The sequence below is a fragment of the Callionymus lyra genome, chromosome 2 (assembly GCF_982586985.1).
Source record: "Callionymus lyra chromosome 2, fCalLyr1.hap1.1, whole genome shotgun sequence".
In the NCBI taxonomy this organism is placed as follows: Eukaryota; Metazoa; Chordata; class Actinopteri; order Syngnathiformes; family Callionymidae; genus Callionymus; species Callionymus lyra.
Window position 1 is genome coordinate 16,496,872 of NC_141819.1, and position 23,576 is coordinate 16,520,447.

Below are 23,576 nucleotides of genomic sequence, written 5' to 3' on the forward strand. Positions count from 1 at the left end.
AGAGAGATTGGTTTTCATGCCTGGTAGTCAGCGAGCCTGTAAATCTCCCAGGAGCATAGTGGAAGACAGCAGAAGGTTGATAGTCATCCATCACTCCTGACAACCCCTCCGCTCTGAAAGAGCCTGACAGCACAGTCCTGCCCGGGCGAGGTGCAGAGACGGAGGAGAGGAAGAGACGGCGGGGAAGATAAATAGAAAGGGATGCTTCCTGTGGAATGAGTAAATTAACTCTTCCATGTTTAAAGCAGCAGAGTAGCTGGGGAGGATGGAGAGAAGGGTGGGGGAGGAAGAGCGATGTTTAGATGGAGATAAGGAAGAGAGTGGTGACTCATTAAAGTCAGCTCTGAATCCAAATCCTTCCATCAATCCATCTCTTTTCTTATCTTAAGGGAGAGTGTTTAAAACCCTTTTATTATTTATGATTCCATGACTTATATTAAACAAGTAAGTTGGGTCTTTTCTCGGGGTGTTCATGTTAGATAGGGGTTTATAGTGAGACATTAGTAAGTGAGTAACAGTTATTTGTAAAGCGCCTTTTTCAGACCAGGGTCACAAAGCAACAACAATCAAAACAATACACAGTTAAAAATACCTACTCATTTAAAATCTCTAAAAGGCCAAGAAAACATAAGACAAACACAGAAGGAGCAACCGTATGAAAATATTTCTATTTCCTCTGGTCCGGAAGCGTGTTCAGGAACCATCAGTAGATTCTGTTCCACAGACCTCAGAGCCCGAGCTGGGGTGTAAGGCTGGATCAGATCACTGATGTCAGGAGGAGTCTGACCATGAATAGATCTGAAAGTAAGAACCAGAATTTCAAAATGGATCCTGAAAGAAACTGGAAGCCAGTGAAGAGTTTTAAGGATCGGGGAAATGTGAGTTCTTCTACTAGAGCAGCTCAGAATTCTCGCTGCAGAGTTTTGTATCAACTGCAGGCGAGACAGATAAGTCTTGTTAAGACACAAAAATAAACAATACTCTGAACAAGAAGATACATACATTGATGACCTTGTCAAAGATACGCCAAGTATGTTTGGATTCTAAGGTATGGGAGTCAGATGGTCGGAGGACGTGGAGAGATGGAACGAGTAATAATGGTGATGGAAGTACCTGAAAGAAGGAGAGGAAAGCAATAGTTGTGTTTAATTGAAAGACATGAAAGGTGTAACTGTGAACAGGAACAACTGAGGTGAATATGTCTGAATTGTTGTACGATGTTTCACTTGCACTTTAAATATTGTCATTCATCCTGTTATTTATTTTAACCTTATCTCCATATTTATAACCAAAACAAGTGGTAGGAAATATGATTACTACATGAGGAACAAGCGACTAACTCTGATAAGTGAAATGAGGTCATTTTGACACAAACTACTTGAAATAAAATAGGAACATTACCATGTCATTACCATCATAATACATGTCCTCAATGGAACATTAAAGTGATTTTACTTAATGCACTTTAAAAAAAAAAAAGCATTTGTGTTTTTGGTTTGTATATTCACTTATTTTGTTTTGTTTTCTGTGTTCAGAAGTTTATCATCGTTCAACTCATGTAAGCCTTTTTATTAATAAATATATTTCCCACTATTTGTTGCGTTGGTTTCCTCCGGTCACTCTGGTTTCCTCCCGCACTCCACAAACATACAGAGGTTCATTGAATAATCATCTATTGTTGCAAGTGTCTGTGTGAGAGGTTGTTTATCTCTGTGTGACCCCTGACAGGCTGGTTAAGAGTGTCTCCTGCCTCTCGCCCTAAGTAGCTGGGACATCCTCCGCTGACTCCTGTAAGGGAACAAGCATCAGAAAATCGTTGAATTAAAACTGTGAATTGATTGTTTTATTTAACTATTATGGACAGAAAAATATAGATATTTAGGACATGAATTGGATTACTGCTCTGTCTCTTTGACCCAAAAATGTTTTTTTTATCGTAAGTAATCTGTAGCATTTGATCATATCACTGTCATGTTTCCTGGAAGGATGACATGTACACCCTGTTTTTTTTTTTTAGTGTCATCGATGGTGGGAGAGGGAAATTAAAATCTGACATTTGAGAAGCGGCATCACTGGCTCATGGCTCCCAGGATCAATAAGGAAATGTCTCTCACTCTCCCCCACATGTAACCACTGCCACGAGCCGTCGACAAACACAAACTACTGTAATATTAGTGTGTTGTCTAGTGAAGTTCACCCCCCTCAGGTTTGTTTGTGAGCCCGTGGATGAGTCGCTGAGTGAGTGGGACTTAATTCGTTTCCCAGAGTGACGACTTCTCTCAGCGAGGTGTTGCTGCTTGAACGTATATAGAGGGATGACGAAGAGGAGGGATGCAGGAAATGACAGGAGTACTTTACACAGTGTCTCTAGTTTTTTTTTTTTACTTTGGATGTGTCGGACATCTTAAACGGCCCTTTCTTCTTCTAAAACATATCAGCACCTTGAGTTGACACAAGTCACTGAGGGTCCGGACTGTCAACAACAATCGTACTCAGAGGGGAATAAAGAAGGTGTGGATGAAGGAGCGACGACAGCTTCGGCTCATGTTTATCTGAGTGTATATGAGTCTTACTTGTGTGTGTGAGAGTTTAGGGATCATCTAGACAAGGGGTCGCCAACTTTTTTTAGCACGAGGATCAATTTAAGGTCGTCTTAATATATTCAGGGACCGACCTTCATATTAAAACATTTTTCAACTGATTCACAGGTTTGTTTTTGAAGTAAACTGAAACGAGTGTGTTGACAAGTCACATGCTAATGTTGCTTCAGATATACACAATTTACTTTTCAAAACAACACATTAATAATCAATCAAACACAATTAAATATTTTTTTCTTTCTTTGCGGCCCGGACCACTGATCTAGACAACATTACCGTAAAGTTTTTTAAGCAGTTTTGACTAAACAGGCTTTTAATTGGTGTTATTATTGTCATGATTTCATTTGAATTTGATTTATTGTGAAGTAAGTTGTGATCTTTAGTCTGTAACACGTGGGAAAGAAATGCAAATTGTAAATAAAATCAAAGTTAAGTTTATGGCGCGAGACTTAAACCCCGTTTTTTGTATTTGGCCTCCAGTGTGAGTTGAAGAGTCACAAGGCAGGAGACACCAGATCCATCTCATGCCAGTGTTCACATTAATAAGTAAATGGCGAGGAAACCATCACCAGGATGCTTCACTAGATGAAAAGGCACATGAAGAATAAAATATTAATACCAACAACAAAAGATAACAACCGTTTAAAAACACTGACTAGGAGACATAATAGGGGTGGATATTATAAAAAATAAAATGTTTCATGAAGTATTAAGTAGACTTGAGGAGGAATTGATGTTTTTTTTGTCATTTAAGTAGCAGTTTTCTATAGTGACAGTAAGAGAAAATTCACCTTTTATGAAATTTACGGAGCCCCAGTCATGATCTGTAAAAGGTCTGCATACCTATTATGATTTTTAACAAATTCCAACTAATATCTCTCTTTTACTCTGACAAATCTTAGCAATAAACCGAGGGAGTATAATCTTTAGATCTGGTGTTGATGATGTTAGAAGATAGATAATGTCTATTTTATTTCAAATTTTTTCAATGTTAGGTTATTCCTCAAAATAATGTCTCTTATTGTCGCTAGTTCAAAAATGTATAAAAAATAGATCAATGTTGAATAAAACCAAAGATGCTCTGTAAGATTCAAAGCGTTTTATTGTCATAGGTACTACGTACCATGAAATTCTTACTTTGTACCCCCAACAAAAGTGCACAGTATAAACATATATATATATATATATATACATATATATATAAATAAATATATACACATTTGGAAGAACTAAAATCTAAAAACACAGCAGCAAAAGTACACGTAGTGCATGAGGTAGATGTGGATTAACTGTTGAGGAGTCTGATGGCGGTTTGAAAGAAAGAGTTTTTCAGTCTCGTTGTTCTGCATTTCAACATGAGTCTACTACTGCAGACGCAACACAATAAGATATTGAAAAATACTAAAAGTTAAAATGCAGTGTGCGACAAATGAACCCACATCTAGTGGTGTACTCTACCAATCATTTGTGACCCGGAATAAGCATTTTATGGCCAAAAATCATTTACTCAACATGTTATATCTGAGTCTCTGTAGAAAATAACAACATACATGTAGGAATAGAATCTAATTTCCATTTAAGTCACATTAATGTCCATGGTCTCATTTTAAGTAGACAATGTTCATATACATATATATATACTTAACTCAATAACTTGATTAATACAAATATTTAAGATGTTTTTGTAACATGAAAGTGCTCTCTAGGTGTGTAGACACACCATTGTGTTATGAATGTTGGCTCTAAGCGATAGTTGTGTTTCTCAGGGTTCTATGAGTGTGTGTGTGTATGTATGTGTGTGTGTGTGTGTGTGTGTGTGCGTGTGCGTGTGCGTGTGTGATGGACTGCTGGCTGCTGTGCTTCAATGGCCAGATCAAAGAGTGGAAGAGCAGAACAGCGAAGCTGACAGCAACTGTTGGTCTGTTGGTGGTATAATAGTTCTGGACAGATCCGTGTCGGGAGCTCTGGTACATTGTGTTGATGAAAAACACTGCGTGTCCTCTGATCATTTAATTTCCTCCGGCATTATCTGATACCTGACAGGTAGACTTTCTTTGATGCTCCACTAGATAAGTGGTCAAGTGTGAGCAGATTATCCAAATAATGAAGTAACATGGAATCATTTTTGACTCATTCTTGTTGGAATAAATATGTGTTTTGTGTTTAGAACCTGTATTCTTAGAATTCAATCTTTATTTATTCATATTTTTAAACAAGTAGTCACACCTCACTGTCGTTCAAGGGTCATCTGAGGGCTGTGTTGTTTACTGAACCCTCAGAATCCAGTTTACGGGGAACAAAGTCACATCCTCAGAAGTAATGGCTTCTGTTTGTGCTTCTACTTCTTCCCTGTCTGACCAGAATGGATTACTCTCTTAGTGGAGGTCTTTTTTTATCACATTTAGCAAGGATTTATGAATAATTTATCATGGCTTCTTCCAGGAAGCAATAAAATCTGGGTACACAGCAGATCAATGGAGATCAGAAGACATGGTTTTGTCCTGAACACGATCCCACCCTGTGGGGTTTGAGGGATATATTAGGAAGAGACACCTGCCCCAGTCTGACCGACGTTTGACGGACGGTTTTGACACTTGATACCGTGTGAGGCACATTCATGCAAACACAGAATAGTAGCTGCTTCGATGCAACAACCCAGTCTAAGGATTCAATGTTTTATTTTAACTAACAAAAGGTGGAAAAACATCTCAGGAGTGTATCCGTAAAATATGTATTAACAGAACATTTAATTGATTAAAACCATCTTATATCTTGAGTGACAAGTCAAAAAGTAAGTTTATGATCTTAACATCTGCTACGGGGGTGTGCAATTAATTTTCATGTGGCATCACATAATAATGGGATTGTTTTCAGTCACTCTATAAAAAAGAGTATTTAAATGATAGATTTTCACATTTTATATTTATTTCATTTTAACCATTGTGTTATCTCAACACAAATACATTGACCCTGAGAAAACACAAGGATTATGATGATCATTAAAGATATATAAATAAGCCAGTGTATTCTATATACTGTTACTTACTAAGTAAGTAATTAACAGTTATTTGTAAAGTGCCTTTCTAGACCAGCTTCACAAAGCGCTTGAACAATCTAAAACAATACACTGTTAGAATATATACTTTTAAAGGCCAAGACACATAAGACGAACACAGGAGTTCCAGAAAATCAGGGAAAAGCACAAATAAAAATGTCTTAAGATGTTTCTTGAAGAAAATTGATCCTGAAAGAAGCCGATGAGTTTTAACGATCGGGGAAATGTGAGTTCTTCTACTAGAGCAGCTCAGAATTCTCGCTGCAGAGTGTTGTATTAACTGCAGGCGAGACAGTGGGAAATAAAAAAAGGAGTTAATAAAAGGAGTTAATATAAATGTAGCATGTTATTATATTTTATTTTTATTTTATTATATGAGAGGGCATTTTAAAAGGTCATTTGAATGAACCAAATAAAATGTCGTAGGAATTAGGAAAAAGCAATTCCAACAACAAAAAACCATCAAAACGTACAGTATATTAGGATTAAAAGTATATTTTTTTAATTAAGAAATTAAAATGAGTGGTTTTATATTTTTATAACAGGCTGAGGTTTATTCAGTAAAACATTGTTTTACATGATTAATTAAAAAAAAATTGTTTAATTAATATTTACACCAAGAATTAAGCATTTTATTTGAATAGTTACCTATAGAAATGTATGATAATATTTAGTTGTATAGTTACCATTTATTGGTGGATATTATAGAAATATATTTTGAGCCAAATGTAACTATTATTTTTTATGAGAAATAAAATATGCATGAGTCTGTTCGACACTAGAGTCGATGGTGTCTCATCAAGCACCAGAGACTGATCAGGTTGACCACATTAAGCCGGTGCTTAACTTGACCCTGCAAACTCCATTCTGTCTTCTTTTAGAAAAAGTTAATTCTACGTCAAGAGCAAGTCATATCCTGACGACGAATCTTACCTCTCAAACTCTATCCCTCTGAATCTGAATCCTCAGTGTGTGCTCCAAGTTAAACAGGCCCGACTAATAGATTAGCGACAGAGGCCACAGTGAAACTAAGGAGGAAGAATATGTGAATTTGTGGTGGCGAGAGAACGGGAGAGGAGGATGTGCAGTCAAAGAAAGCAAGTAGAGTAAAAGTAAGGCTGTATTTGCCTGAGGGGGAAAAGGCTGAAAAGTAGCTCTCGCAACAGATGTGCGGGGCAGTAAAGTGTAATTGAAATGCCAGCAGCAATGGTCTTATCTCCCTGCTACAGGAGCCTGCTGCCAGTCTCAACATCAGTTAGATGTCATTTTACCTAGGTCTGAATCAGCCTGCCACAATCCACAATCCCAATTCCTCTGATGCTAGCAGGAGAAAAGAGGGGAAATGGTGGGAGAGGGGTGAGAAAGGAAATGAAGGGGTGGGGGGTTATAATAGGATTTCAGTAGCAGCCAGTTAACTTTCCCCACCTAGAGTTAGTTGGTAATTTGATATGCCCCATCAATAGGATTCATTTACCTCGCTGCAGTATTACCGTCGTCATTTATTTCAGTAAGTAAAATATCGTTTTTTTATAGTTTTTTTCTTCTTTTTTTTTCCCTCCCACATTCTCCGCCTGCCCCTGAACCTAATCCTGCTTGTTGGTGTTGGGAGGGAGGAAGTGTTGCTTCACATTATTGTTTGACCGAGGAAAACTGCCGGGTCTGGGGAAGGTGAAAAACCAAGCGGGCATTTGGGACAGAGCGGAACTGTACACACACAGATCATATACTGGCTATTGTCTTGGATCTCATTTTCATTGGTATATATATATATATATATATATATATATATAATACCTGAGCAGAATTGTACTTGCACATATATATATACTGTTTTTGAGTCAGAAATCAGGAAAAAGGTACACAAAGATACCTAAATAAATTGAGTCTTGGAATCCTTTTATTTTCTATCTACTTAATTAGGTGAGAAATTAATGAAAAACTAACTTCAGCTTCTGTCTATGGACACAGTTTAAGAAAATATCTTGGGTTCAATTCACAGAACATAGTACAGATACAGCGGACAATATGAACAGATAATGTTTTATGGTTTGTAGGTTAAAAATAATTGTTTATTTATTTAAAAAGTCGGTCCTCTGATCAAAAATAGCAAATGGATTAAACCATTTTCAAAGCAGGGTGTGTTTTAATTTAAAACTTTACCTTTAACGAGTTTTTGTTTGTCATAATTATGTAACAAACTGGCTTATGGACTTAAAATTAAAAAAAATTAAAATTGCTAAAGCACCCCTAAAAATAGGCCACTGCTACCACGTTCATTTACCTAGACAAAGCCTATCCCAGCTACATAGGGTAAGAGGCAGGTAGGTGGTTCAGGTCACGAGTCCATCACAGTTCCCATATAAACAGTGGTTCATGTATAAATAATATTGTTATTGCAAATTTTGAAGAATGAATTTTATGTTTTTCAGAGGGTCATATTCAACATCGTCAATTTCTCCAAGACGAAGAGCCTTTACAGAGACGGCATGTCCCCCGTCGTCAAGTCGACCAGCCGGCCAAAGTGGTGAGTTTTTTTCTTTTTCTTCTTTTAAATCAGACGATTCTTCAGAAGAGCCCGAGAGTAAATTTGTTACAGCGATTTGAAAATGTCAGGCTTCTCAGGCTAAACTGATCTTCACCGATTTGCACATTTTGGAAAAACTCGACCAATTGACAAACGCAGGGCAGAAAGATGGATGTGGAGTTGTTTGAAATTTCAAACGCGGATGCATCTGAGCACATTAGCATGTGATCCGTTGGTTGCCAGTATGACGGCTGTCTGAGGTAATAACACTTGACTGATGGAAGCCGAATGTTGTGTGTGTGCAAATGAAAAGGTGTGTCAGGAGAAAATTGGGCTGGTGCAGTCGGGTGGGTGCGACGTCTGCTAAGCAGGATGGTGTATCTAGCGGGGCAAGGAGGTAGAACAAAGCTGTGTGATGAAGTGTTGCTGTCCAGGAGGAGCCTGACATCTGTCATCGGTTGATGGAGGGCATCGGCAGGAACGCCTGGCATCTGCCACCCTGAGCTGTCTGCGCGTATGAGCCGAGCCCGCTTACTGAACACACTGTAGCATGCCCGGTGCAAGATAATGTAATGTGATAGGGCGAGGTGATGATGCAGAGCGGCTCGGCGTACTTCCTCCTTTTATTTTCAACTCGATAAACTTCCTTTCTGTCCAAAAAAAGTTTGTTGTTGGCAGTCAAAGGTATTTCTGGCTAAGCTGAATGTATATTGCCCACTTTTATGTCCAGTGATCTCGTGGTACTTTTGGATATATAGATTTAAATAAACCAAAGATTTTAAAACAATTAAGGATTAAGGAAAATGCTTAACAATAAGGTTTAAAGTCTTAACAAAAGACATACTGTAAGCTTAAATTATCTCATACAAATGTATTTTAAAAGTATTATTTTCCTACCAGTTGCATATTCTGGCTGATCAGAAGTATATACCCTTGCTGTGTCTCAAATCGCATACTAATCTTAGTATGCTAGAAGTTAGTATGCATCAGTTTAGTATGCATACTAACTAGTACGCAAATTCTCCGCAGATAGTATGTCTCAAATCAAACCCTGAAGCTACACACTAACCGTAAATCACATGACAGCTTCTTCTTCTACTTCTATTTAACGATGTTTCAAGCAGCTGTTTGAACGCTATCGCCGACACCTGCTGGCAGCACGTATTGCAACTTTGGAAAAAGAAATAAAGAAAAAATATGAGAATCTAAATAATCGCGAGATATTTAAGCTGGTATCAGCAGCGAAGATGTGTTTATCCTCCTACTGCTGCTGAAAATACACATTTAAGTATATGCATATATATGCATTTATATATGACGTAACTTCCGTTTAAAACGTCTCTAAAATGGCGGCTGTTTAGTATGGTTAGTGTCCATCGAACCATGCTAGTTTTGTGGGCGTGTTAGTATGCCAATTTAGTATGCATGGCGCACTAAATTTCGCATACTAAGAATTGAGACACACTTACGTACTAAAAATACTAACTTTTAGTACACTAGTATGCGATTTGAGACACAGCACTAGTTTTCAGAAGCAGGTGCTTTCCCTGTGGGTACGCAGGTGAATTATGTCCCTCTAGCAACATATGCAAGAATGTGGGTTCCACCAGTTGCTTCTGCATGTTTAGAGTGTATGAGACTTTTGTTGATTCAGGTAGGAGTTGATCTTTTGAGCTACCCTGCTGTAAAGCAACATCGCCAACGTTATGTGATGGTTGTGTGTTTGTCTTAAGTCTTCAATAAGAATTTCTCATCTTAAAGACATAGTAGCATTTTTATAATGTGATGCATTGACTTTTGGAAGGAAAGGTTCTACTGCGCCAAATGTAGAGCTTGAACGCACAACCCAAACAAGCTAGTGGGACAAGATGTACAATCTGCAGAATTAGCCTTTTCCTTAACTCTCTGTCGCCCTTCATTTTCTGCAAATATCCCATTTTCTTTGCATCTAGTCAAAACTGACTGAATACAAGAGCGCCCCGCCACACTGCATATGAATTTGTGGAAGCCAGGGAGGTCAACACAAGGGATACGTCAAACATGTTTTTTTCAGCCAAAGGGTCACCTTGACCAGGAGACGACAACAAGGGTTAAGATTTTCGTGGAGAGTCTCAAGTTGTATTTCTCTGCACTGCGCTTGTGTGGCTTCCCTACCAAAAGTATTAACTAGCTTAGAAAGTTGGTGAAAACCATATCTAAGAAAAAATCAGTTGCCTGAGCTGGCCTGTTATTAAAGATAGAATATTCTGGTCCAGAGTCAGATGCATCATCCTTTGCGCCACTAGCCCTACCATCAGCTTTTATCCATTATCTAAGATCATAATTTCAATGGAACTGGTTATAATGGTTAGTAACAACCTACTATAAAAGTATCCCTTCAAGTAGTTTCTGGATATAGGAAGATTTTGAAGGTTTCGTCATTCTCTTGTATGGCTTCAATCCGCTGCTATTTTCAGCAACGACCTTGCGGTGAATGTGGTGACAAAATGTGTGTACAACATTTTGTAGAGTTGGTCCACTTGTTTGAGGTCTGAAAAGGGGAATGTGGCTCATCTATCTCTCTGGTGGTGAAGTGGGTAAGACACCTTGCAAGTTGGAGTCTCAGCTTGCTGTGAGGTAACGCAATACTTGCCGGTTGTTTTAATTGATTTGATTGTGTGAGTTTTTATATTCATTTCTTGCTAGTTGTGTATCGGTGCTTCCCTCAGCTAATATTGGAAGCTCCTACAGAAACGTTTCACTGATACACAAAACTGGGAGTGTGAGTTTGACACGGGGAAGAATAATGCCGCCACAGAAGGTTGGAGTATGAGAATAACTTACAAGGAAGTCCAAAGCGAAGGTGGAAGAAGAAAAAAAAAGAAAGAAGAGAAAGTACAAGAAAGCAAGATTACTCAGACAGGTAGACGGGCAGGGATGAATGAAAGAGGTTGAGCCAGAAAAGATTGCTCTGCCTCCCTCCGCCCCGACACCCCCCGCGCTTGTATTTATCAAAAGATCGTCCGTATTAGCCCAGGAGTTGAAGCCTTTATCTCTCGCTGCAGGTGCCTTATTTCCTAGGGTCCCAGCATCTTTCTGTGCTGGATGCTGCAGGGCTTGGCTGGCTTTTGCTAAGCTGGGCATCTCAGCCAGAGACAACCGTCAGATTACAGTCCTGCTGAACTTTCACAGCTACAGGTGGTGGAATCTACCTCTTATCCCTTCCTCTATTGCCTTTTTCTCTCTCTCTCTCTCTCTCTCTCCATCTTTTACACCAGTACTCTTCTAGCTGAAGTTCCTGCTACAGGAAACATCAGAGGCGCTTTGACAGTTTTATCTGGCATTAATCCCTGCTGGAAGCCTTCCTTGTTTGATAAATATGAATGATGGGAATGCTAATCTAACAGGTAGCGGCGTGTTTGTGAGTTGGACATTCACAATGCCCTTGAGGAACATTATTAAATCCATCAACGGCTGCTCGACGTACCCGGTGACATGACTGGTTCACCGAGAAAATGCATGGCGTGATGTATGCGGAGAGAAGAAGAAGAGGCCGAGACGTTTTCAGGCATGACTTCGATAAGCAAGTGGATGACCTACTTCTTCAAGGTCTGTCAGCAGGGTGCCTGGATCCAGTCCTTTGATTCTACAACAAAATGTTATTTAAGGGGAAGACACAAAGAAAAGAGGTGGACACGTCTGAAACCATGAGACTTTAGGATACTGTTAAAAACCATAGACACTAGGGATGTGGAGATTCATCAATCCGCATCGGTGCATCGATACAAATATGTAATTGCATTGGTAGATTCAAGGTGCATCGACTTTAGTCTTTATGCATCGGCAAATGCAATGATAACATTGATTTCCGAGGCGGCCTCTGGCATTGACGCAGAAGTTACGAGACAACGAACAAAGATGGATCTGTGAGTATCGAGACATTTGATGACATTTTATGATCATTTTGTTTTTCTCTATTGAAAATAACTTTTGAGGAATCCGTGTAGACATCCCTCAAATGACAGTAAAACAGTTTGGGTTTTAAGAAGGTAATTGTCAGTATCTTAGCTTAAAATCAAATCTAACTGTATTGAATGATCACATATCGAAAACAATGCTGTTATGATTAAGGTCATATCCTGAGGAAATCGTATCAGGATTACATCGCAGGATTTAAGTGTATCATATCGTATCGAACATGATCTGGAGCTTGTAATCCATGCGTTTGTTTCTTCTCGTCTGGACTATTGTAACAGTTTGTTTTCATGTCTTAACAAGAAGCAAATGTCTCGCCTGCAGTTGATTCAGAACTCTGCAGCGAGAATTCTAACCCGCTCAAGTAGAAGAACTCACATCTCTCCGATCCTTAAAACTCTTCACTGGCTTCCAGTTTCTTTCAGGATCAACTTTAAAATTCTGGTTCTTACTTTCAGATCTATTCATGGTCAGACTCATCCTTACATCACTGATCTGATCCAGCCTTACACCCCAGCTCGGGCTCTGAGGTCTGTGGATCAGAATCTACTGATGGTTCCTGAACACGGTTCAGGACCAGAGAAATCTTTTCAGGCTGTTGCTCCTAAGCTTTGGAACAATCTTCCTCTCTCTTTGCGCTTCATGGAGTCTACTGACTCCTTTAAGAAACTTCTTAAGACGTTTCTATTTGTTCAGGCTTTTCCTTGATTTTCTGGAACTCCTGTGTTGTTCTCAGTATTATCTTGATCTTTAAAGTATATACTTTTTTGAGTATTGTTTTGATTGTTAAAGCGCTTTGTGACCCTGGTCTGGAACAGCGCTATATAAATAAATATTACTTACTTGTATTGAAGTGTATCGAAATATGTATTGAATTGGCCTTAGTGGTGGAGATATACTTCCCTAATAGACACACATTTAGATCTTGAAAAGTATGCATGCTTTTGTCGTCCAATTTTAAGAAAAGAAAACATAATTCCAACTAGTAAGTAGTGCAGAACCAGTTGCCCAAAGGGTAGATTCGGCTTCAATCAGCACCATCATCGCCCCCTGGCTGCTGGGGAGTAATAAGGGGGTTCTTCATTCAGGTTATGTGAGGTGAAGAGTAATAAGGATGAGGGGAAACTGTGATGCATGGGTCTTATCGCCGCAGGAGGAGGCGTAACCTATGGGAAGTGTTGTGTTGTGCTACCCTTCCTTAATAACTACCTTTCTCGCCGCTTGCGAGACTGTTGGAGAAAACAATTCAACTCTCTCCGCTTTGAGAAAACTAATTAGAAAATCACACAATGCGGTATCAGCGGGTGTTGCTGGGCCTAGAACCGAGTGAACGGAGTAATAACTAGGGGGGGCCGAATGAATCTGAATGACCAAAAAGGTCACCCCGAAGAAAAAATTACGACCGTGCAGAGTCATGTGCAAAGAAGACACGGAAAAGATGTTTTTCAACATTTGAAAGTAGTGCTGCCCTGAAAGATCATTCTCATTATCGGGTCAACTCCAGGTTTTTCCTTAACTGTTTGATGAATCCCTGAGATGATTAAATGTAATAGACGTCCATTTGAAGTTCCCAGAACCCAATTTGACACCCAGAAATGATTCCCTTTGCTCGTAAATTAAAGAAGAAAAAAAATATGAAACCTAAGGTGTGGCTATTAATTACAGACATACGTATAAAATCTTCACATGATGATTTAGTCATTTTTAATTTAGCAACTTTGTTAGTGTATAGAGATTTAGTTCAGCAAATTAGGTTTCAAATGAAAAGAGGGTTCAGTTGTTTCGAGGTGACAATGATCTTAATGAATGATGGCCAGTCGTTAATTCATCTAGGAAGAAAGTGTGACCCGTATCTTTTGTCTCGGACTTCATTACCCATTAAATGAGCCAATGAAGTTGCAATTCCAGTTTAAAAACTCACAAAAACTCATCTGCATTTTTCTTTTACTCACTGATGGTTCTCGGTGAATTGAAGTTTCCACTGCTTAGCATTTGTGAATTTATCTTCACCCAGGAGTTAATGTTTTTAGTATTTAGTATTTATCTGTCTGTCTGTCTAACTTAGCGAGATAAAAAGTAGCGTGTCAAGAAATGTTGATTGTGTTTTGTTGTTCCATCTGGTTTAAGGCAGACTTTGAAGGAAACATCATATACTTGAACTATAACTACAGCAGCTCTTTTCAGTTCTATCAAACAAAGAAAGAAAAACATTATTTACTCATTATTTTCAGAGTAATTTGTTTCTTCTTAGACTTATAGACAAACTTGTTTGTTCATTTTAATTTAGTGACCGAAGCTCAGTTCTCTTTGTTTTCATCTTCGTCCAAAAAGACACTTAAAAACATCCAAATACCTCCATACTGCTCGTCTTTAACGTCCATCTTATATTGAAGTGACTAGACGAGAGGAATTGTTCCGGGAAACTATATACATCTATATTTTTTAGCTGGTTTGTAGCACAATTTTAATCCTTATGTTGTTTTCAGGCATCTTCTTCACCTCGACCCTGAAATAACACAACGGTTTAAATAATAGAAAGCGATGTAAACAGGAAGTACTGTGTAAATATCGCAAGCACTTACAGTGTAGACAGTAGACTGTATGCGCTCTAGAAGTGCTCACGATATTTACACTGAGTACTTCCTGTTTAAATCACTTTTAATTTTTAAAAGATCTGCCACGATCAATCTTACAAAAAAGACTAATTTAAATTTTTCCGGAACAATTTGTCGAGGCTTCAAAACAAGAGGGACGTTACAGACGAGCATTACGGAGGTATTTTTATGTTTTTAAGCGTTTTTTCGGAAGAAGATGAAGACGAAGACAACTGAGCTCCAGTCCTACATTAAAATTAATAAATATCTTTGCCTCTTACCCCAAAAAAGTAACAAATTACCCTGAAAATAATCACAACCCTTAGGGTGAGTAGAAAATAAGTTTGAATTTTGGGTCAACTATCACTTTAATAAAGGAGACTATACAATTCATTCACATTCAGTAAATAGATCGACATACTAAGATTGATTGATTGTAATATTATATGGAATACAGCCAAGCTGACATAACTTACCTCGTCACCTACCCATCATTTGCCCAGGTTTGAGTTCTGGCAATGGAACCTTTTTTTGACATGTTTTTTCCGGCTAACAGAATTCTTTAATCGCTGGAGTTATTATAATAAATGTATTTTATGCTTTGTTTAAATGAAATAATTTGGATGAGCTCCTTGGTGAAGGTATTCAATGTCTTTGTGCGGTTGTTGTATTTGGGAAAATTCTTTAGTTTTTCTATTATTCTGATATAACTGAAACAAGAGCAGCTGAAGTTGAAAGCGACTCTTCAGGATACTTTACTTTAGGTTTTTTTTAGGTCTTGCCAAAAAAAAAGATGTGAGGCTTCAACAATAGAAGCCGCAAACCATTTAAAGGAGCTTTAAAATGGGGGGAAAAAAAGGTCATAGTTTTATCATGTGCGTTTCCAATATCAAAGTGATTTCCTACTTATTAGATCTGGGATTTATAATGTGTTTAGAAAGTTCCAAAGTGTGGTGTCTCTTTTAATTAACTTCCCACTTATTTGTCAGCCGGGAGCTGAGTGGATGAAAATAGCTGCACCTCTAGCTGAGCTAACAGATGAACACTCAGAGATGGAGGTAATGGGTTGCCAAGTATTGCCTCTAAAGTTGGAATCACACAACCTGTTTCAAGGGTAAATGCTTTTAAGGGAGACGCTTGAGAAAAAGAGAGAGATTAGCAACTTTTGGCTGTAAGTTAGTGGGGAAAAAAAACAAAAAACTAGCAAACAATCTCAACCAAAAGTGTTCAGGTGTGATGCGGAAGCATGTCAAAGCTCTATTTTCAGATGTCTCGGCGTGCATGGGTGTGTGCGCTGGTGATAATTGTTCTGTCAATCTGCGGCGCTTTTGCCCGCTGCCTCCCTTGGCACTTGTTAAACCCTGACAGAGGGTGAAGGGTGCAGAAAGGTGAGGCAGGTGAGAAAGAGATTGTGACTACAGCTCAACGCGTCGCTCCTCGCTCACCTTTGACTGTGTAAACGCTTAATTTCTACCGACAAGTGCCCTTTTTCGGCGGTTTCATTCTCTCGCAGGCTTCTCCATTTGTGTTTGCATATCTCCTCAATATTCATTTATGCTGCTGCTCACTTGTTGCTGCCCAATAACCTTGAACCTACTTTTGCGTCCGACATTACTGTGACCGAGATCATGACAATAGCTCAATACTTTAAAATGTAAATAATAGAAATAGGTCTTCTATTTTTTATCATACTTATTATTAAATCATCGTATGTTTTTTAAATGTTGTATTCATACTTTTCACTGTTGTATATAATAACCATAGTTGGGATAAATATATATGTTTAATGTAATTCTCTTAACTGTAGTTGTTTACTCTCAACTAGTGTTTAATAATAAGTATTTCTATTCCTTTTATATATTTTAATGTCATACTGACCCAAAACAAATAAACAAAATTGGCATTAAAAATTCCAACCAATTTAAATTAAATTATTTTCATTAAATACATTTCCTTTTTTATTCATTTATTTTCTAGATACCATTTTTTTTCCAGTTAAATGAGTCAAGTCCAAATATTAAATAAACATTAACATCAACATGAAAAATGAATATAACCCTGTTTACAAATATATTTATATCTATAATTATATATTTTTGTTATTTACATTTTGCTTAAGGTTTCTCTTATACACATCAGTGCATCATCTTAAAATGTGTAATCTCCATAACATTATAAGCATTACATTGCCAAAAAAAACATTATTATTCTTAATAATAATAATTTTTATTTTATTTATTTTATACAGCGTGAAATATTTTAACCCAGACTTGCTATAAAAATGTTTTCTCTCTCTATACGTACAGTATATATCGCTATGTGTTGCAGCATCAGTGGGAAAAAAACAGTTTTTCTCCTGTGTGGACTTAAGTGTGTCTTAAATAGATGTTGGACTCTATTGTATCATCAGTGTCTGTTTGTACAAAACTCTCTTTTCATTAAATATTTACATTAGAAAATGATCTTAAGCCCCGCCCACTGAAAACACTGTTTTTTTTAGGATTAAATCATGTTTACCATAACCACACCATCCTGGAAGTCTCCACCTCCAAGGGATTCGTTGTATAAACGAAGCGAGGTGTGATTACAGCTGGCTGGAGGAGGAGTGAAGCCATTATTACCTCATAATAACCTCTCCTTAACAAAATTTCAGACTTCTACTCTTACTTTATAAAGTAATAAGTTGAAAACATGGTCATGATGAGAGACTTACTGCATCTTGTCGAGGAAGACTTCCATATTTAAAACATGAGTCAAGAGAGTTGGGTTTTCACATTAGTTGCCCTTTAAAGACAGCAAACTTTATTAGTGTTGCTGAAGATGTCTCTGGCGCCTTCTTGCACTCACAAAGTTCCCCCTCAGTGGCACTCTCACCCCTGGCCGCCGAGACACTGGCACGATTAACTATGTGGCATGTCTTTTATTAATAGACATTTTAATTGTCGACAAATGAAGAGTGATGTAAAATAGCTAATAGCCTTTGCTAATTAATAAGGGAATTGAACGCTTGTTAATTAAGGGCAAACAGGACAAGGACCGGCTCCAGTAATTTGAGCAGTAAAACCGAGACTAACGATTCATTTCCACACAGATCCGCTTCATAAATACATCAAGTGACCCCTGGATTGCTGTTTGAGAACACTCCTGGCCCTCAACCTGACTTTGTTTTTACAAAGCTTTATTAAACTATTCGACAATAATCGTACATGCAAACATGCTTTACACACTCTATGTTGAACTTTACTTGAATCACTGATACTTTTGCAAAACTTTATTTAAGTCAGGTGTGAAAAACAAACATCATATATATATCATATATATACAGTATATCCTGAGGGATCAATAAAGTTCTACCTATATTGTATGGAAAATCATAATTCAATTCATTGTTCTAATTATTTTAGTGTACTATCAGATAACTTTGTTCTGTATATTTGTAAGGAAAGATGGAAAGTAATGGTAGAAGGAAAATGAGCTATATTATTGTACATGTATTCAATAAAAGCAATGTTTTTTAACCTTTTATATTCTCTTTATCAACCTCTTCCTGTTTTCAAAACCTAGTTGGGGCAAATTAGGAACAAGCCCAAAAGCTATTGAAACACACTATCTGTCGGTTAAAGGCATCCTTAAAAAGGTCAAGGGTCAAATCACAGTTCTACCTGAATATATGACATTAACTTATATGACCTCAAAATTAAGCTGCATTGAGACTGAGTCGTCTTAACTGGGCCTCATTCTAAGTAATGGAAAGCAGGCTGACCGACTAGTCTAATGTAAAAACCCAACTCTCCTGACTCACTCACATGTTTCTAATGTTGAAGTCTTCCTCTCCAAGATGCAGTAAGTCCCTCATCATGACCATGTTTTCAACTTATTACTTTATAAAGTTCTCCCCCGTCTGAAATCTTTGCGAACAAGAGGTTACGAGAGCGGAGTCCATTATGACGTAATAATGGCTTCACTTCTCCTCCAGCCAGCTGTAATCACCCCCAGCTTTGTTTACACAACAAGTCTCTTGGAGGTGGAGACTTTTGGGATTAATAACATTGTGTGACCAACCTCAATGGTTGCCCAATCACAGCACAGTGGGCGGGGCTATGGTGAACTGCTGTTTCTCAGATGCAGCGTTTTACTGTCAGAGCGGCTATTGATCCCTTGAATACTAATAGTTTATATACCAAACTTTATAACAGGCTAATAATTATAAAATGTTGAAATTATACTTTAACATATGTTAAACCTTTAAACTCCATAACATCCAACAGTATAGCAGGATGAAACCTGTCGTAATGTAACAATAGGTGTCACTATCAAACTCCTTATGGAACCGAGAAGACGTGTTTTCGGATTTCATCTTCATTTTAATTTAAAACAAAAACTATCATCTGCGTTGTTTGTTTTCTGAGTTCCATCCCGTAGCAAATAACTATCTTTGTATTACAGCGCTAGATAAAAAAAAAAAAAGCCCTATATATGATATTCCCTGGTGTCAACGTTGTGAGATAAGGGGGATGTGCGGATCTTTTAATAAAGAGCGAGAGCAGGACAAAATGAAAGCAGAGCATAGAGACAAACGCCTGTCACGGCTCGTCCGTGGAAGAGGAAATGGAGACACGTGTTGTAGTATCTTTAGAAAACAGAGAACCGACCAAATTGATGTTCACATTCGTCCGCAATTACTCCCGTCTCAACCTACCTCAGGTGCCTTCAACCCTGCCAGGGACAGAAAAGAGCCGTAGACTGGATTCTATAAGATCGAATTAATCTCCTCTTCAGCTACGACACTTTAGACAAGTCTTGCAGTATTTTTCCAATTTCTAGTCAAAATATATTTTCTGACTTATGATAACGATACTTGGTTGTTGGTCCATATGTGTGTTTCCTCTTTATGACATGTTCATGGTATCCCTCGCTTCAGTCCGATACGGATTTATAGAAATAAAACGGATGGATGGGACATGATGGCTGAATAATATTTATAAAAATATTATATTAGTTCAGAGGTAATAGGTACTAAAATGGCATTACTCCTCTAATGAAAAACTTTCCTTAGTTTAACCTTCTGTTATCTCAGGGTCATGGTGACAAGAAGACCAGAAAACAAACTTGTTTGTGGTATCCCTTGTGTTGTTCAGGGTCATGGTGACCAGAAGGCCTGAAAATAAATGTGTTTGTGGTATCCATTGTGTTGTCTCTGGGTCATGGTGACCCAAAGACCTGAAAACAAACGTGTTTATGATATCCCTTGTGTAGTCTCTGGGTCACGGTGACCCAAAGGCCTGAAAACAAACTTCTTTGTGGTATCCCTTGTGTTTTTCAGGGTCATGGTGACCAGAAGGCCTGAAAACAAACTTGTTTGTGGTATCCCTTGTGTTGTTCATGGTCATGGTGACCAGAAGGCCTGAAAACAAATGTTTTGTGGTATCCATTGTGTTGCCTCTGGGTCATGGTGACCTAAAGGCTTGAAAACAAATGTGTTTGTGGTATCCCTTGTGTTGCCTCTGGGTCATGGTGATCCAAAAGCCTGAAAATGAGCGTGTTTGTGGTATCCCTTGTGTTATCTCAGGGTCATGATGACTCAAGGGCCTGAAAACAAATGTCTTTGTGGTATCCCTTGTGTTGTCTCTTGGTCAAGGTGAACAACCTTGACCAAGCAAGAAAGGTTGTTGACCTTGACCCAGAGACAATACAAGGGATACCACAAACACATTATTAACATGAGTACTGTTGATCAATTTTACAGTTTCCCTTTGACTTCCTGAAGGCTGCATAAAAGCAGGTAAAAACTCCACATTCATATTGTTTTTACGTTGTGTTTTTTAATCTGTCGAAAGCCGAGAGTTTTTCCTAAACCTGTGTTACATGTCGTTCTCTGAAAAGGAAAGATGGGGGATTTCAAGATCAAAGATGAGAGTCGATACACATCACAGCTCAAATAGACCGAGGAAGTTGAAAGTCGAGCGATGATCTCCCGCCAACCTTCCGCTCCATACTGAATTAAACATTTACAGTACGTGATATTTATAAACGTACACCGGAAAAACAATTAAAGGGACGTCTCTGATCATTAGGTTTAGTCTGAGAAAAAGCCTGTGAGAAGAAGGAGTGGAGAGGAGGGGGGATATGTTGTGCCGGAGCCAACTGGGATCTCTATTCAAGCTACAAATGACTTACCTGGACAGTTTTATGTTTGCCTGGAGGAGAATTAAAAGGCACTTTATTTCCCCCCTTTACAGGCTGGTACGCATGTCAGTGGCGCCCTCCCTCAAAGAGCTCTAATCTAAACGCTTTTGTCAGGGGAGATTTGGTAGATTGCAGCCGGCAGAGGTACAAATTGGTTGTGTCATCTTATAATGAACTAGGTGAGGCGTTGCAGTTTTCTGCAGCCAACAGTCCCCTGATTACTGTAAGTCAGCAGCTGCTTTTACTGCGGGAGACAGGGGGGCATCATCATCATCACCCCACTTTGTTCCTGCACCAGAATCTGATGAACTTTGCAGAATTCTCCGGTTATAAGCCCGGTGTGGTTCATAAAGTGTTTCCGCAGCCGAAGTCGTCGCGAAAAAACTCACGGGCTGATCATTTACGCTGCATATGGAAGATTGAGCTGCACGCTGTGTGGAATACAGTGATTTATTTATTTATTTCTTCGCAGCTCAGACAGTGTTTGAAGCTTATTGGTTTTACTCAGCACAATTGCAAGTTGACCCCCTCACTCCAACTTAAGGATTATGGGTATCTCAGCGCTTCCACAAAGACAGTCTGTCAGGTGTTTATGAGACGTCTGAGGACACGCTGAGACCGGGTGGTATCTGCATGCCGTCCAACAAAGGACTGTGTGTGTGTGTCTGTGTGTGTGTGTGTTTGTGTGTGTGTGTGTGTACGGAACACGAGCGGACTGTTTCTGGTGGGTCCACCGAGTCGTCGCTGGTGGGGAACAGACTTCACAGATGTTCCAGTATCTGCAGCAGACAGGCCCACTAACTGAGTGTCCTCTCGCTTTTGAAGTGCGATCTTAGAGGAAATCCTTCTCGTCTCATAATTGTCTTCAACTCTCCTCAACCCCTCATTAATGCATAAACTCGGGGTTCACGGCGGAAGGGAAGTACACAGAGAAACTCATAAAGCCCACTTCTAAGCTCTCGGCAGTGGAAGTAAGATGGTGTAGAGCCACAATTATATACAGTATATATATATATGTGTGTAAAAATGGCTTTAGACATTTTGTCAGTATTGTTTATGATTTTGAAGATGCAGAGGTCGCTCTAACTGCCGCCTCAGGTGAACTCACACGAATCGTTTGATGGAACGTCATACGTCATTCGTCAAAATCAAGGCCCAGCGGCCAAATATGGCCTGCCAACTCATTAAATATGGCCCACCAGAGATTTAAATACATATACTATAAATCATATATTCATTTAAAATGCATCAAAAAATAGATTACACTTTGGTAGAGTATCCCATTGAGATTGACGGAGTGACGGTTTGTCTTTTGATATATTCTACTGGTTCTTTTATGTCCACCCTCCAAAAATCTGAATATTTATGGTGGCAAACCAAAGATGTGTATAATATAAGTAGTGCTTGTAGACTGTTCAACGAATAGAATATTTGGCCCCTTGTCTGAGTTTGACACCCTTGTGTAAATACATGATGTATGACGACCCAATAGCATTGAACGTTGCACCTCAGGAAGGTGGAGGAATATCAACGATTGACTCTTGAAGTGGATATACTGTACATTCTGGGCTTTTTTCAAAAGAAAACGATCAAGTTTCTATAAAAAAACAAAACACTAACTAATTAATAGTATAGACAAAAATAGAAATGCAGACGGCGAGAATGGTTGATAGTAGTAGTATTCCCCATTGTCGGGGGAATAGGGTCACAAAGCGCTTAAACAACAGAACAATACACAGTTAAAAATACCTACTAATGTATAAACTCTAAAAGACCAAGATAACATAGAGACAAACACAACAACTCGAAGATAATTAGGGAACGGCCTGCACAAATAAAAAGCCATTGAGCTGTTTCTTGAGTCAGTAGACTTCTTTAACCGCAGAGGGAAAGGAAGATCGTTCCAACCATCATCAGATTCTGAACCACAGACCTCAGAGCCTGAGCTGGGATGTATAGCTGGATCAGATCACTGAGGTAAGGTCTGGCCATGAATAGATCTGAAAGTAAGAACCAGAATTGTAATATTGATCCTGAAAAAACTGGCAGCCAGTGAAGAGTATTAAAGATCGGGTAAATGTGAGTTCTTCTACTAGAGCGGGTTGCAGAGTTTTGTATTAACTGGGGTGTTGTATTTTAAAAAAAAACAGATGTCTCTAGTTCAACATTGCAGAAAACTGTTTACTACAACTGAGAATTTTCACAACCCGATCTTGAGCTTCTAATCCATGCGTTTGTATCTTCTCATTTAGACTATTGTAACAGTTTATTTTGGTGTGTAAACAAGAAGGAGCAGAGAAAGGTGCTTTAAAAGTAACAATTACTGACTTATTTGCTTACTTACCCAATTTGGCCCATTTCTTACTTGGCCACAAATGTCATCTGCTATTTGGACCCGATGAAGGATGCTTTTTCTTTAGTTACCGTTAAGTCTCAGGTGCCGGTTAATATCCAAAGATCCTCAGAAGCAGTGTTTCTTCGGCTTGAAGTATCCCCTAGTCGCGTCCGTCGTGTCCTCGGGCGAGATACCTTCACCCACGTTACCTGAAGCGTATGAATGATCATGACGACGGAGAGGAGCGGCAGTTTGGCACAAAATTATACTCAAGCTGGCGTCAGTCGGCCTCAGGGAATCTGTGGCTACTGTGTGAATATGGTATGAA

At 38.7% G+C, this 23,576-nt stretch overlaps 1 protein-coding gene across 1 annotated transcript in view; it reads left to right on the top strand.

Moving 5' to 3' along the window:
- The window catches only part of agbl4 (AGBL carboxypeptidase 4), a 306,192-nt gene that overhangs the window by 84,020 nt on the left and 198,596 nt on the right, over positions 1–23,576 (top strand). Inside the window, exon 4 of the mRNA XM_087782661.1 lies at positions 8,085–8,179. Within this exon, the coding sequence (XP_087638787.1) occupies positions 8,085–8,179 (95 nt within the window). The remainder of the gene's footprint in view (positions 1–8,084; positions 8,180–23,576) is intronic.